This window comes from Monodelphis domestica, chromosome 6 (genome assembly GCF_027887165.1).
Source record: "Monodelphis domestica isolate mMonDom1 chromosome 6, mMonDom1.pri, whole genome shotgun sequence".
Lineage (NCBI taxonomy): Eukaryota > Metazoa > Chordata > Mammalia > Didelphimorphia > Didelphidae > Monodelphis > Monodelphis domestica.
The window spans coordinates 63,494,722-63,510,741 of NC_077232.1; the positions used below are offsets into that span (position 1 = coordinate 63,494,722).

A 16,020-nucleotide genomic window follows, 5' to 3' on the forward strand; every position below is an offset into this window, starting at 1 on the left:
TAGATTGGGTGCTAGTTACTTCCATCAGCTTATATAACTGCCTGCAGTCTTTGCCATTTTCTCCCACCCCCAACCAAGAATCATTGATTGGGATCCAATTCCAGTGGTATTTGTCACCATCCTCAGCACCAGAATGTGTTTATCATTTGCCCTCCTGGATATTGTGCAATGTGAATTAGGCTGACCTGTTTTTGCTCCAAAGGACCTTTGAGTCTGAGATACACTGGCATTGACAAACATAGCCACGCTGGAGAAAGAAAGAAAGAAAGAAAGAAAGAAAGAAAGAAAGAAAGAAAGAAAGAAAGAAAGAAAGAAAGAAAGAAAGAAAGAAAGAAAGAAAGAAAGAAAGAAAGAAAGAAAGAAAGAAAGAAAGAAAGAAAGAAAGAAAGAAAGAAAGAAAGAAAGAAAGAAAGAAAGAAAGAAAGAAAGAAAGAAAGAAAGAAAGAAAGAAAGAAAGAAAGAAAGAAAGAAAGAAAGAAAGAAAGAAAGAAAGAAAGAAAGAAAGAAAGAAAGAAAGAAAGAAAGAAAGAAAGAAAGAAAGAAAGAAAGAAAGAAAGAAAGAAAGAAAGAAAGAAAGAAAGAAAGAAAGAAAGAAAGAAAGAAAGAAAGAAAGAAAGAAAGAAAGAAAGAAAGAAAGAAAGAAAGAAAGAAAGAAAGAAAGAAAGAAAGAAAGAAAGAAAGAAAGAAAGAAAGAAAGAAAGAAAGAAAGAAAGAGATGAGAGGAGAAAAGACAAAAAACTGTCATTGCTTTTTAGGAGCTCACAAAGTAATAGACTTTTCTTCAGCTTTCAATGCTGTTCACCACCCTTTCCTCCAGGCTCTTTTTTTGGTACCTGTAGCACTTTGGTCCCCTGATTTTCCCTCTATTCATCTGACTTTCTCCTTCTCCGTGGCTAGTTTATCATCCATCTGCTCCAAAAGCAAAAGTATCCTCCAAAATTTTAGGCCATGCCCTCCTTTTCTTCCTATGACTTCTTCCTTGGATCCAATTATCACTTCCAAGCAGATAACTCCTAAATCTAGAAATACAGTTTTAATCTGTCTCCTGAATTCCAGTCTTACAGCAACAACTAACTCCTTGGGGGATCTTTCTATCTGAATATGTCTCTGGTACCTTAATCTGAATATACACAAAACCAAATTCATTGCCTCCCTCCCAAATCCACTCCTCTTCCAAACTTCCTTATTTCTATTGAATGTATCACCATCTTCCCATTCATCCACTGTCAAGTCTTGGAGTCATTTTAAATCACGTCACCTGTCTCATTTCCCATGTATAAACAATTGCCCAATTCTATTGATTTTGGACCTTTAATATTTGTCACATTGAGTCACTTATCTTCACATATTCTGCTGCCACCCAATTTCATGCCCTTATCACCACTCACTTGGACTATTGTAATAAGCTTTCTTTTCCCTGCTCCCCCTATCTCTTTTCTCTCCATTTGATCTTTTGCATAGTCCCTAAAATAAACTTCTTGAGGCAAAGATCTGATCATGTCACTCCCTTGATCAAAAACTTTCAGGGAAAGGAAAAACAGCTAGGTGACTCAGTGAATTGAGAGTCAGACCTAGAGATGGGAGGTCCTGGGTTGAAACCTGGACTCAGATATGTCCTACCCATGTGACCCTGGGAAAGTCACAACCCCCATTTCTTAGTTCTTACCACTTTCCAGCCTGGGAACAGATACTTAGTACCCATTTTAAGATAGAAAGTAAAGGTTTAAAAAAACTTTCTGTGATTCTTCTTAGCATTTAGGACCCTCCACAAACTGGCTTCAGTCTTCATTCATTCAGGAAATATTTTTTAAGCATCTACTATGTGTCATGAATAAGAATCTGGGGATACAGAAACAAAGATGAAATTATCTCTGCTCTCATGGAGATTATATTTTCTGGAGGGAAATAATATATATATATATACACAAATAATAAAATTCAAACTACATATAAGTAATTTGGAAGTGCATGGAATTAGCAACTGGGGGAAATCAAGATCCTTTATGTAGAAGATGGCCCATGAACTGAGCTTTGAAGGAAGCTAGGGATTCTCTAAGGGAGAGGGAAAATGGAGTACATTCTAGATATGGGGACAGAGGGGAAGATGGAATATCATGTATGGGACATCAGTTAATGAGCTGGGCTAGGATGTAAAGTTCATGAAGATAGTCTGTACAATAAACCTGGAAAGACAGTCTGAGGCAACTCAAGCAAATGGAGGAGTCCTGGAGGTAAGAGGGAGCTACTGAAATTTCTTGAGCAGGGGAATGATATAGTGAGATCTGTGCTTTCAGATTGTCAATTTGACAGATATGTTGAGGACATGTTGGAGAGAAGAAAGATGACACAAAAACAAACAAACAAATAAAAACAATTAGTAAGCAGTTGCAATAATCCAGTGCCCACCTCAGGTGGTGGCTCTAGGAATGGAGAAAAGGACATGAAGCCAATTATGGGAGCTAGAAGGGACCTTGAGGGTCATCTAGTCCAACCTTCTCTATTATAATTTCTTATTATAGATGAGGAAACTAAGGTCAAGATAAATGACTTGCTCAAGACCACATAGATAGTTAAATGACAGAATCATGAGCAAGATTCCAACTATTCCACATGTTTTCCTCTTCTCGGGGTCTTTCCTTCCCTTCAGGGACCTGTCCCTGAAGAGAATCTGGGAAGTAGGCATCTTTTCTCTCAAAGATGGAAGCCAAAGGATCAGAATCCAACACCCAATACATTGGTGCAAGCATGGATCATGAGTAATCAATCTCCATCAATAAGAAGGGTCTTGTGCAAATGGGCTTAAACCCTCATTACATATACCAGGAAACCCAGACCCCAGACCTTATAAAAACTGCAACCACAGATCTGGGTGTTTTTTTCCCCTCTGGTGCAGGCTAAAGGATCATGTTAAATCCCACAAACATGATGGGGAAAAGCTCTCCCTGCCCCGGCATCTCAAAGTGGTGGGACAGATTGAACACCTTGCACTTACCTTGGGATCCCTACGCCTGGACTGCCCAGCAGCTGTGGTTGGTGAGTCTTAGGGGTTGTGGGCTAGACCCAAGGGACACCCCCCCACCCCCAGGGCTTCCCTTTGCTTTGCTAAACTTCCCACAACTGATGCTAGGTCCACTGCACTAAAAAAGTCTTCTGGCTTCTAGCTTCTAGCCCCAGTGTTTTGTAGAATCAATCAGTGGTTCTGTCTAGGCCAATTAAAGTGGAAACAGTCATCCCAAGGTCTACTTCAGGAGGCCTGATGAAAATTAATTAGAAATAGCAGTGTGCATTCAGGGTGGAGGGATCTCATCATCCTTAGGAGAGATGCTTTTGTACATAAAGAATGATTTCTTGTTCTAAAGGTTCCCCTTTACCTGCCCCTATGCTCTTTTCCCCAATTACCACCTCTAAGAAATTACTTTCTTTAGCTATGGAGAAAAGCTGAAGGCATCAGATTCTTACTAGACAGTCTTCCTTCTTTTCCAGAGGACAATGAGAAAAATCTTACTCTTGGGCTCCAGACTCTGCGGTCCTTAAAGGTAGGGACAGTTTCCTTTCCTCTTGGTCCCCTTACAGTCATGTCAGTCTGGGGATGAAGGATCTTAGGCTGTGGTTATAGCTGATTTCCAACTTTGTTCTCAGTGTATCATAAACCTGGACAAGCAGCGTCTCATCATGGGGAAGGTAGAGAAGGAAGAGATCCCCTTTGTGGAGACTGTGTCTGGGAGTGAAGATAAGTAAGTGGTCTCATTCACCTGGGGAAGCTGGCTGGGTTAGAGCTTCTCTCCTTCTGGGAAGGGGTGGCGGGGGGGGGGGGGGGGGAGGTAGACAAGGGCTTCAGCTTGCCTTCTATATTCCTGACCCTTCACTCCCTTAAGCACCCCAGACCTGACCAATAGATTTCCTCACTCAAATCCCACATCCTTTCAAAATTCTAAGATCCTCTCCAAACCTCCCCAGGTAGGTCTCCCCACTTTTTAGTGGGAAGTCATATGGGGAGATGGATGGATACAGGGGGAACAAGGCAAGAAGGGAGAAGTGGGAGAAAAAAGAAATTTTTAGGTCTCTATGTTAAAAATCTGATTGCTTTTAGGCTTGTCACTTCTGATTTTTTTTTCTTTTCATTTCAGCACGTCAGAGGCATAACTAAAGAGTGAGATATGTGCGTGAATGAATTTACACTCACACACACTCATACACATACAAGCCACATGTACCCCCAAGCTAACAGCTCAGGAAAGCTGTCAGGCTTGGCCCAGATGCAAAACAGGTCCCTGCTGCCTGGACCACATCCTTCCCTCTGTGGGAGGCTCCATCAGTCCTTTCCCTCTGGGCCTCTCTCAACTGTAGCCTGTGCTTAGAGTTCCTGTCTGGTTTTATCTATGGTTTTTATACGTCTGATTATGTGTTTAATGGACCTTTGACACTGCCCTATCCTAGTTGCTGGAGGGTGTCCCCCACAGCTCACTCTTTTCTAGGAATTTGCTTTCTCTAGCCATGTGTAGAGACTGCCAGGAGTTGGCCCTTAGAGCTACTTCCTTGTTTTCCAGTGAACAAATCAGCAGGAAACAGGTACTGACTCACTGGCTTGATCACAGAAAGCCATACCATAGATTCATCAAGTTTTCTTCACTCATCTCACAGGATTTAGATCTGGAAAGGGTCTTACACATCATTTCATCTAGCCCACTCCTTTTACAATTGAGGAAAGGAAGGCGTGGAATTTAGTGATCTGCTCAAGGTCACGTAGCAAGGCAGTGAGAGAGACTCAGATCTCCTGCCTCCTAATCTGACCCAGTTTTCACTCCTTCATTCTGCCCCTTCTGTGGAAGGAGCTGTAAGGTGGGAGTGATAGAGTCAGGGAGACAGCAAGAGAAATAAAAAAGGAGAAAAAGAAAGTACAGGCGTAAAGGCACCAGGATGGGGGGGGTGCCATGAGGAGCCAAGGGGTGCCTCTGGATGTCTAGAATCATTCACTCCTTTTGGGTAAAGAATGGAGGATTCTGGTTAAAATAGTAACATAGGTTTTCTTGGACAAGTCACTTCCACTCCATTTCCTCACCTGTAAAATAAGGAGATTGGACTAGATGTGTCAGTCCCCTGCATCTCTGACATTCCGTGGGGAGCTGGGGAGATGGTGAGAGTCTGATACTAAGGTTTTTTTTTTATATTGGAGTATCAGAGTAGATGTTAATGCTGCAGATCAATCAAGCTATTACCCTATAAGAAGTTAGATCATGATAATCCTAATGGAATTTCCATAAGAAATTCCACAGCTCTATGACCATTCTTTAGCAGAGATTCACAAACCTTTTATCCATTCACTGCCAGTGTCTCCACACCTCATAGCAGATGGCAAAATAAGAGAGAGGAGGCTAATTCATCCTGTCCATCTACTCCATTAATTCTCAAAAGAACCCACAGTTTGATCCTCCTTGTTACTCTTAGTTGGGAACATGTGGGAATAGTCCTGCGGCCACACTGTCCCTGTTTTGCTTCACAGGTTTATTCACAGGATGTCTCCCTTCCAGCCTCTCCCCAGTCAGCTAAAAGGTAGGCTCAGGCAGTCCAAACTGAGCTCTGTGGGGCTCTGAAGCCTTTGGCTTTTCCACTTTGATTATTCCCCTCTTGCCCCAGCCTAAGGTATTCCATAACAGGGACTATGCCTCTCTCCAGTTCAGCCTAGCTCCTCTTCAAGTTTCCTGCCTCTCCCTGTCCCATCTAATCCCCCTTCTCTGGCCCTTCCTGGCCTTCTCTCAGAAATGGATTACCCTGCTCACCAGGGCACAAACCATACCTGCTCATGATACTTAGAATGAACTGACTCTCCTTCCCGTCCTTTATTATAACATCCAGCCACTCCATTTCATCTCTCCGACTCCTCACAAAATCTGACTGTAGCCCACCAGCAAGCTGTTGCCATGATATATTAGTCTGGCTTCCCCATGTTTGAAGATGCTGCCACTGGGGACCATGAAAGCCAAGGAACCTTCTTCCCTCAGTATTAGTTAAAGATCAAGGAAGGCACGTTTTTCTAGACTTCTGAAATGCAGGCCTCCAGGAACAGGGAAATGAACTAGATGACCTCTAAGGAATCTTCTAGTGCCTAAGGGTTTCCAGGTTTAGAAGAGCAATGATTGGAGGATCTAAGCTGTGACATCACTGCCTCACCCAATGTGCTTTTTGGTCAAGCCTAAATCAGATTCCAGAACCAAATAGTTAAGACTTCACTTAGCAAGCTGTGCTTGTCAAAGGCATCTTGGGAATGTTTGAAACCCCTGGGGGTGGGGTGGGGATGGGCAGATTCTAAGGTCTCATTAGCTTTCTTTAAATGTCTCCATATTTTTTAACTGGGAAACCTCCTCTGTGGTCTCCTGTACTCTGAGGGTTGGGACTACAAGCTTTCTGAGGAGCTGAGACAGCCCTCTACTGGGCATCAGATTCATGCCTGGCAAGAGGGCCATGGCAGGTTTCTCCTTAGTAACTGGAACCCATGTTAAATGAGAGATGGGTTTCTGATAGGAAGCTTGAAAAATATCTGTTTTTAGAACTTAGTATTTCTATGCCTAATGCACTTGATGAGTGGGTATTTTCTGATGTTTTCTATTTCTCTGCCTTTAACTAGTCCTTCCCATAGATATTTCTAGCCCCCAGGTCCAAGTCTCCTTGGCGGGGATAGCTTGGCAACAGCCTGCCCTCCTGTAGGTGAAATCTTCTTTCTGGGCTCAAAGTGATGAGAGACAGGATAAAGTCCCTCTCTGCCTCCCCCTTTGGGCCCCTCTGTTGGCACTTTCTTCTTACAGTGTTTCTAGCCATGTCTGATTTGTCTGTGAGACTAATGCACCAATAAAGAAAAACCTCATCTCAAGAGGCTCCATGATGCTTATGTGAAGAAGCTGGGGGGATTGAGTCAGAGGCTCTTGGAGCCTGCCTTGAGCCCTGTACTGTGGAGTTGGGAGTATAGTTGGGAAAAGGGAAGAGAATAAAGCATTTATTAAACACCTTCTATACACCAGGTACTGTGCTAAATGCTTTTACAAAAATTATTTCAATGGATCCTCACAACAACCCTGGGAAGTGGGTGCTATTAGGATCTCTTTTTTACAATTGAGGAAACAGACTGAGAAAGGTTCGTGATAGTCATACAGTAAGTCTTAGAGGCAGAATTTGAACTCAGATCTTAGTGAGTCCAAGTCCAGAATTCTACCTGACATTCTATTTTGTGCTAGATCTCCAAACTTTTGCACTTAGGATTGCTAGAGAGGCAGCTAGGGATGAGAGACCAAGTCATTGAAGCACCTGGGAGTGTTTACCCCAGAAAAGAGACTGGGGAGGATATTCTACTTGGCTTTAGGTATTCCATGGGTTTGTAGAAGAGGTATAAGATGGTTCTATTTATCACCTAAGGGCAGAGCTAGAAGAATCTAATTTCATAGGATTTTAGAGTAGGAAGAGACCTTAAAAGTCAATTAGTCTTATCCCTCTATTTCACAGATGAGAAAGTTGAGGCCCAAATAGATTAAATGGCTTGCCCAAGGTTACACAGCAGTAATTAGCAGAGCCAGATTTGAATCTGGATCTGGTAACCACAGAGCCAGTAATCTTTCATCAACATCTTACTGGCCCTTTGATTCACCACAAAAGAAAACTTCCCAACAAATAGGGCTGTCCAAAAGTAGAATGGGCTGCCCCCTGGAGAGAAGAGTTTCACCATCACTGGAGGCCTTCAAGTGGAAGCAGGGCAAGTACTTGTTGCAAAGGAAATTCCTCAAATATTTTTAAAAGTCCCTTCCACCTCTGAAATTCTATCATTCTGAGTTTAAGGGGAACACAGAACTATTGCCCAAAGAACAACAGCACAAGATGAAGAACAATTGGCCAGTGGACAATAAAGAAGTTAATTGAGGGCCTAAAGTTTTCCCCAGGTTGGGGGCTCACTAATGGAGTTAGAGATGTTAGGATGGATAGAGCCAAAGAAAAGAGGACCAGTCAGAAGTGGACTGGTTTAGCTGTGAATTTCCCATCGAAATTAAAATTAAAATATACTTAGGCCCACAGCTGGACAAATAACATAGAACAGAATTTTAGGACTAGAAAAACAAGCATGGCACAGGGGAAAGAGTGTTAGCTCTGGAGTCATTGGATGAAGATTCAAATATCATCTCTGACACCATATAACCTTGGGCAAATCAGCTAACCTCCTTGGATCTTGGTTTCCCTCTTTTGTAAAATGAAGGGGTTAGGCTAGAATACCGTTGAGGTTCTTTCCAGTTTGAGACCTTTGATCCTATGATTGCACAGATGTCAGATCTAAGGTCAAGAGAGGGAAAGTGATTTGTCCAAGGTCACACTGAAAGTTAGTCATAGAGCTAAGCACAGAACCCAAGTACTCTGACTCCTAATTCTATGGTTTCCCACCACTCATGGCTGATTCTCTGTCTGTGTATGTGAGAGAGACAGAGACAGAGAGGGACAGAGACAGAGAACAAGAAAAAGGAAAGAAAGAAGAGGAAAGGGAAGAGCTTAGGAGAAGACTGCCGAAAGGGTACATGAAGAATCTCTGGACCAGAGACCAGTGTGCTGAACAGCATTCAGTGGGGGAAGAGTAAGGTCAGATCTTCAGGTCTTCTCTACTTGCCCATGGCCCTCTGGCAAGCTGTTTGCCAGTGAGAGATTCTCCATCTGGAGTGTCAGGTTGGGGGAGCACTGTCATCTTCTGCCTTTGGCTCCTGGCCTCTCTTTCCCCCACCTTGTCCTAGATGCATAAATTGCCACCTCTTGTCTTTGCTCCTCCTGACTGCCTGACCCGAATTTAGAAACAGCTCCTTTGTCCCTTCCTGATATCTTCTTTGGCCCTAAGGCTCAGAGAGAGGGGAGGATTGTTTAGTCTCCTAGAGAGATGGAGGGGAAGTGAATGGAACTTGTGTTGGAAAGAGATCCTCAAAGTACAGCAGGGGATGTTCCTCAGAACTCTCTGGAGGGGAAGGATGACTTTTCCTTGAGCCCAGGACATATTGTTCTTCACAGGTTCAGGGCTACTTGTGACCCTAGATTAGAACTGATGCCCTAGGAATACCTAGGTAGCTCAGTAGATAGAGCATCAGGCCTAGAGTTGGGGTCCTGGGTTCAAATCTAACTGTAGATACTTCCTGGCTATGTGACCCTAGGCAAGTCACTTAACCCAATTTGTCTAGCTCTTACTGCTCTTCTGCCTTGGACCCAATACTTGGTTTCAATTCTAAGACAGAAGGTAAGGGTTTAAAAAAAAAGCCTGCTGCCCTAAGCATTGTGGTCTGAGGCTCTTAAGAATTACTACTTCCTTGCTTAACCCCTGCTATTCTCCACACAAACTGTATGACTCTCGGCAAGTCACTTAAGCTTTCTGAGATTCAGCTTCTTCAACAGTAAATGAAAAGATGATACCAGATGGCTTCTGAAGTTCTAGAAGAATGAGCTTTTAATCTTTCCCTGGAGATGAGGAGGTTGGGCTAGTTAGTGTCTTAAGTTCCTTTTAGCTCAATCTATGACCTGCTAAAATCTATGACTCTCTCTCTATGCTAATCCCCACCCCCCACCCTGGGAGCATCTCTTCACTCCAAACTGTCTTCTACTGAGTGGGATTCTCCTTTGAGTTGCCCTCCCTTTCTTCCCCTTCATCCAGAGATGAGGATAGGAGAAGGAGGCAAATACTGCTCCTCCCATTTCACAGATGGGAAAACTGAGCAAGATGATACTGTGGTTTCAGAGCAACTTGAGCATATAGCAAGAACAAAGCTTTTACTGGCTACTTCTCCAATACTTCCATCTATTAGTGCCTAAGATTAGAGGGATGGAAAAACAAAGAAGAGAAAAAGAAACTTTACCTGGCAGGTAGAAAGTATTTGATAAATGCTTATTGACTTAAAGTTGAGAGGCAAGAAGAGAAAAAATATAATTGGAGGTAATAAGAGGCCACTGAGAGATGGCCTCCAAAGTTTCCTAGGTCACCTAGTGATTATCAGAGCTGGCATTTGTATAGTATTTTATATATATATATATATATGTGTGTGTGTGTGTGTGTGTGTATACATATAAACATTCATTTAATTTTTCATAATATCCCTGTGAGATGTGTTACTATTATCCCTATTTTATGGAGGTAGAAATTGAGGCTGAGAGAGAGGTTAAGTGATTTTCTGGGCATCACACAGCTAGCAAAGATCTAGGGCAAGATTTGAACTCAGGTCTTCCAGATTCCAAAACCAGGGCTCTTACCTGCTACGCCCCCTAGTACCTAAGGAATGGGTTCCTGCTAATTCCATCCCTCCTCTTCAATGTGCCTGTGGGGTGCTTACTGAATCAACTGGGGGAGGGTGGGTCTTTTTGGAGGAGGCTGGGTGCCACACATGGGCATCTGGTTGGGGGAGGGAGGAAAGAATTACAGAAACATTAGCTGATTCTGGGTTCCTGAAAACGCCCCAACTCCTTCTGTGCCAGAGGGACCCAAATATGCTTACAATCAATAGCCTCCTCCTGTCCCTCTAGTATCTAGAGAATGGGACTCCAAACTTTTGGTATCACAGAGAAGGCCTTGGAAGAGGAACTGTAGATAAGAAAACAACAAGCCCTCAGGTGTCTTCCCCACCAGAGCTGGCCTCACAGTCCCTTTCCTTCAGGGCTAACTTTCCTTTTCAGGCTAGAGCTGAAATAATCATTTCTGATATGGACAGATGTTCTCCTTATTTGTTCAGCTGAGAGAATATTCTGGTTTTTCAGTACTCAATATTTTATTTTACCTAAAAATAACCTAGAGAAAGAGAAATGTCCCCAAAATGTATCCACAGACCCCAGAATCTTTAGTTCTTAGAACCACTGAGCTAGTTAAATGTCTTCATTTCACTGAGAGAGAAATTGACACCCAGACCAGACCAGCATCTAATACCACACACCACAATAAATTTGTAATCAGTTATCCAAATATATATTTTAAATAAGAAATTAGACACCTATTTTGCTCTGGACCCTGTACTTTTGTTACTTTAATAGATAACTTTCATAACTGTAGAGAGAAAATAAATGACTAACATGGCAAGAAAAATAATGAGACCAAATAAACCAAAATAAAATATTGAAAATAAAAAGGAAAGACATGAACAAGGGGGAAAATCTTTGTATCAGACCGTTCTGATAAATGCTTGACATGCAAAATATATAAGGAACTGATACAAATGAATAAGCAACAACTATTCTCATATTCTTATACTCTTACATTTAGATAAAGAAGGAAATTGTCAAAGGATATGAGCAAGTAATTCTCAAAAGGAACAAAATTTGTTAACCAGCTCATGGAAAAAAAAATATTCAAAATTTCAAGTTACCAGATAATTGCAAATCAAAACAACTCTAAGATTCCTCCTGACCCTATCAGATTGGCAAAGATAATCAAAGTTCCTATTGATGCTGCTGTAGTAAAAACAAGACTAGTATTACTGTGCTGATAAGGATATTAATTGGTTCAAACTTTTTAAAAGTAATATAGAATAATATCCCCAAAAAGGCAAAATGCCTAACCCATTTTTTCTAGTGGTCCCATTACTAGAATTATTCACTAAAGATGTTAATAACAGAAAAAAGCCTATCATGAACATAAATATTCCTAGCAACATTGTAATATTTTAGAACAAGAAACAAAGTGTCCTAAATTCAACTAAGACTAAGCATATTAAGAAATGTGATTGTAGTGGAATGCTATTGTACCATTAGAAACTATAAGGAATTCAACCCAAATATAGGAAGATATAAGAAATTATATGGTCAGTTAAGTAGCACAGTGGATAGAGCACTGGACCTGGAATCAGGAAGACTCATCTTGGACAAATCACTTAATGTTGTTTGCCTCAGTTTCCTCATCTGTCAAATGAGATGGATAAGGAAATGGCAAGTCACTCCAATATCTTTGTCAAGAAAACCCCAAATGGGATCATTAAGAATTCAGTACAACCGAAATATAATTAAATGACCACAAAAGGAAATGATGTGGAATGAAAAAAGGAATACCAAAAGAAAAAAATATATCCATTGACTATATATCATTAAAAGCAGAAGCAACTGCAACCCAAGTCAAATACACAAACAAGAAGGTGAAAAAGGTCAAAAAACAAGTGATATCAGTGGAGTTCCAAAATGGGAGGGGGAAGCTTAGATGTCCCACCAGCATATGTCTGTGAGAGCTGCTAAGTAGGATGCTGGCCAGATATCAATATGGGTAAGATCCTTCATCCCTAAAACAAACAGGGACAGATGAGCACGCATGCATGCGCACGGGCACACACACACACACACTGCATCATTCTGTCAAATGCTTTTAATCCAGCTTGATGCAATAGAGTGTTGGACTAGAAGAGGAGGCCTGAGTTGCACTCCCAACTTTGCTTTCCTGTTGTGTGACCTTAGATAAATCAATTTCCCTTTCCAGGCAACAGTACATAGATTGTACCTCTAAAGGGAAGAAATAAGAGTCTATGATATTGAAGGTACCTCCCAGATCTAACATTTCCCCCCTCTAAATGTGGTTTTGTGTCTCTCATCCCAATTTGCCAGGCAAGCTTCCCACACTCTGGCAGGCTGTCCTTCATAATCCCCACATCTTCCCCACTTCTTTGTTTTTGTTTTGCTTCTGCTGCTCAGGCCTATTCTCACAATCCTCACATCTTCAAGCACAATCCTCACATCTTGCTGTACCCCCAGATTGTTTACACCCAGTTCTCTACTGTTCTCTAATCCCAAACCCACCCCAGAGTCCCAAGGGTTGCTCTCAGAAATTCCATAATCTCTCTGATGACAAAAACAAGAAGGCAAAGCCAGTCCTGTTGGTGTACATTGCCAAATTGTATTCCTGCTTTAGGGAAGATTGCGTTATGTTTTGTTTTTTAAATTACTTTTCTACTTGAAAGAAGTCCTGAATGTTTTAAGCCAGTTTATTTCAAAGCTGAGAAACAATATGTGTCTTTGTTCACATGTATCCATGAATGTGCCGACGTGCACAGTGATATGTGTGCACACGCATGAGCACACACAGAGACAGTTCCCCTCGATATAAGCTCAGTTCCCTGGGAGGCTTGATTATCGTACAGTTTCCAGAGGTGCCTATTCTGCTCATTTCTGAGAATTAGCTCTGGAAGAACTCTGCTGGAACAGTGACAACGTGACCACCATAATAGCAATGAGGATATTAACACCTCCCATTTCTAGAGAGGTTTGGACGTTTTCACAGCTATGATTTCATTTGCTCTCTTCCTACTATAGCTCTTTCTCCAACTCCTTCCTTTCATCCACAGCAAATGGCAGCAATGTCACTGGCCCTAACTAAGCTTCTGCCTTGCCTGTCAGCCTCCAACAACTATACTTCAGCCAGGAGAGGTACCCAATTAGCTCCCACTTTTCAAGTAAGAATCACTTGGAAGGGAAACTTTTGGGTAGGACTGAGAATTTCCCTGCCCCTAGAAGATCATGGATATTTTCTGGGAGTTCTGAGAGACTATTGTTATTGAGAGGCCCACATTTCTGCCTGTGATGTCCCTGTGGAGCTTAATGAAAATCCACAAAAATACAAGTGATGGAAGGAAACTTGGGGATACCAGTTCTCTTTTTGTATGACCTTGACCAGTCTTTGTCATATGGAAAAGGAGGGGATTGGACTAGACAGCTTCTAAGGTTCCTTCCAGCTTGATATCGATCAATAAATATTTATTAAGGGCCTACTATGTGCCAGGCACCAGGCAATGAAAATATAAAAAGAGAGCAAAAACAATCCCTGTCCTCAGGGAGCTTATGATTGTTTGGGAAATGATATGAAAACATCTATATTTTTAAAGGAAGTTATACATAGGATAAGAAGGAAATCACTAAAAGAGGGAAGGCATTGGAATTAAGAGGGCTTCGGAAGGCTTCCTATAGAAGGTAAGATTTTAGTTGGAACTTAAAGGAAGTCAGGCAGGCCAGTAGATGGAAGGGAGCAAGGTGGGCATTCCAAACACAGGAGAGGGGGGAAGGGGCCGGGGTGGGGGTGGGGGAATAGACAGAGAGACCATGGAGAGACAATGTGGCTTGTCTGTAGATTAACCAGGATGTTTGTGTTACTGGATCAAAGAGTACATGTTGGGAAGTAAGGGGTAAGAAGACTGGAAAGGTAGGAGGGCAGCTAGGTTATGAAGGGCATCTATGATACTATGAGACTACTGCTTGGGGAGTTGGATCCCTTACCTTTTATGTGTGGGGAAAATGACATGGGACGTGGGGGGTTAGGGAGGGCAGTGAACAAAAGACCAAGGGGTAAATTCCACAGAAACACAGTAAAGGCAAGAAGAGTTCCTGCAGCTGAGACAATCATCCATGATTTTGCACAGCAGGCCTTAGGAAATAGGATAAGCAAGTCCCTCCTCCTCTGGGGGCCAGTTTCAGTATCTCTAGGCAAAGAAAACAAGATCACTTCTCTCATGTGGCTTCTCAGAAAGAATCATTCTCCACTTGGAATTAGGGGAGTCTTCAAGGGATGATGAGAGAATGACTCATACCACAGCTATCAATACTAATGGCCCATTTAAAGACCAGTGGAAGAGAAGGAAGGTTCAGAAGTCAGTGGTTTATAACCATTGCCATGGAAACCAGAGGAGGACATCATTAGCCTTCTATGACCTCCTTGGGCAGTATGGACCTAGACTTAGCTCTAGTGGTATGGGAACACCAGCTCCATCTATCCTCCAAATTAGTTCAAGCAGAATGCCATTAAATATTTTCCCTTTAGAAAAAAAAAGGAGAGATGGAGATTAAATTTGATTCTAATCAGCAGTGACTGGAGCTTAAGGAAGAAGGAAAGTTGACCTGTTGCAGAATATAGTATTTATGAGGGATGTTGCCAGGCTGGTTATCAATAGGGCACCACTGTCAGCATACATTTATTGATATTGTGTGGGTGGTGCAAAGAATAGAGGGCTGGATATGAAGTCAGGAAGGCCTGACTTCAAATTTGGTAATAGATACTTCCTAGCTGTGTGACCTGGGAGAGTCACTTAATCTTGGCCTGCCTCAATCTCCTCATCTATAAAATGGGAATAATAATGGCATCTAAATCCCAGGGTTGATGGGAGGATCAAATAAGTTAGTATTTGTATAGTTTTAGCACAGTGTCTGGCACACATAGTAGGTACTATATAAATGCTAACTATTATTATTATACCAAAGGGGAAAAAAAAGAGTAAAATACAGTCCCAGCCACAAGTCTCTATTTCCCAAGGCTCACTGGCTAGGGCTGTCGAGGGCAGAGGCCAGGTTTCCTGAAGGACTGCTATGTGAAAGCCTAAAAGGAGACTGAGGTTGGCCCTGGACTTCCCATTCATATTTCAATGCATTTCATTGTCTCTTTAGGTTAAGACTTTAAGGCTTTCTCAGGGCCAATCCAAGTCAATGAAGATGCCCTTGATGTGGACAGAGCTTCACCTGGGCTGACTTTTGATGGGGCTAATTCTTATTGGTTCTTGTCCAAAGAATTGAATGGTGTCTCAACTGGCTCCATTCCAAGGAAATAAGCTTTATTATGAGAGACTATATTAACAGAGTGACTAGTATAATAAGTTATTATTTAATTAAGGTAAGGTAAGTAAAGGTAGTGAGAGACTAAAGAATGTGAAAGGTAAGAGAGAGAAAGTGTGTAGGGCTCTCAGGAATGCTTTTTATCTTGCTAAGTTACTAAGGAAGGAGTCATTTGGGCAGTGGTTGCCTTGTGTATCCAGGGAACTGATGTCACTTTACCCAGGGTTCCCTCTGTTTGTTCATGAGTGGGGGCTCAAACAACAATGTAAAGGGAAGTTAATGATATGTCAAATACCCTGGGGCATTTTAGGTCACTTTTGCCAGATTCTGGAAGACTCTAAGAAAGGCAGTGAGTGTAGAAATTGAGCATTGTTTGAACCTAGTCCCGTGTGACTGAAAAACTGAACCCCTTGGACTTGCTGTCCAGAAAATCCAACCCAGGACCTAGGTTGGGTC

General features: G+C 42.1%; 1 protein-coding gene across 1 annotated transcript in view; it reads left to right on the forward strand.

Annotated features, from left to right (window-relative positions):
- Positions 1-6,865, forward strand: part of NRIP3 (nuclear receptor interacting protein 3) — a 28,659-nt gene extending 21,794 nt beyond the window's left edge. The window contains exons 4-7 of the mRNA XM_056802111.1: positions 2,893-3,033; positions 3,484-3,536; positions 3,640-3,734; positions 4,128-6,865. Coding sequence (XP_056658089.1) covers positions 2,893-3,033; positions 3,484-3,536; positions 3,640-3,734; positions 4,128-4,143 — 305 coding nt within the window. The 3' untranslated portion in view covers positions 4,144-6,865. The remainder of the gene's footprint in view (positions 1-2,892; positions 3,034-3,483; positions 3,537-3,639; positions 3,735-4,127) is intronic.
- Positions 6,866-16,020: the final 9,155 nt, after the last annotated feature.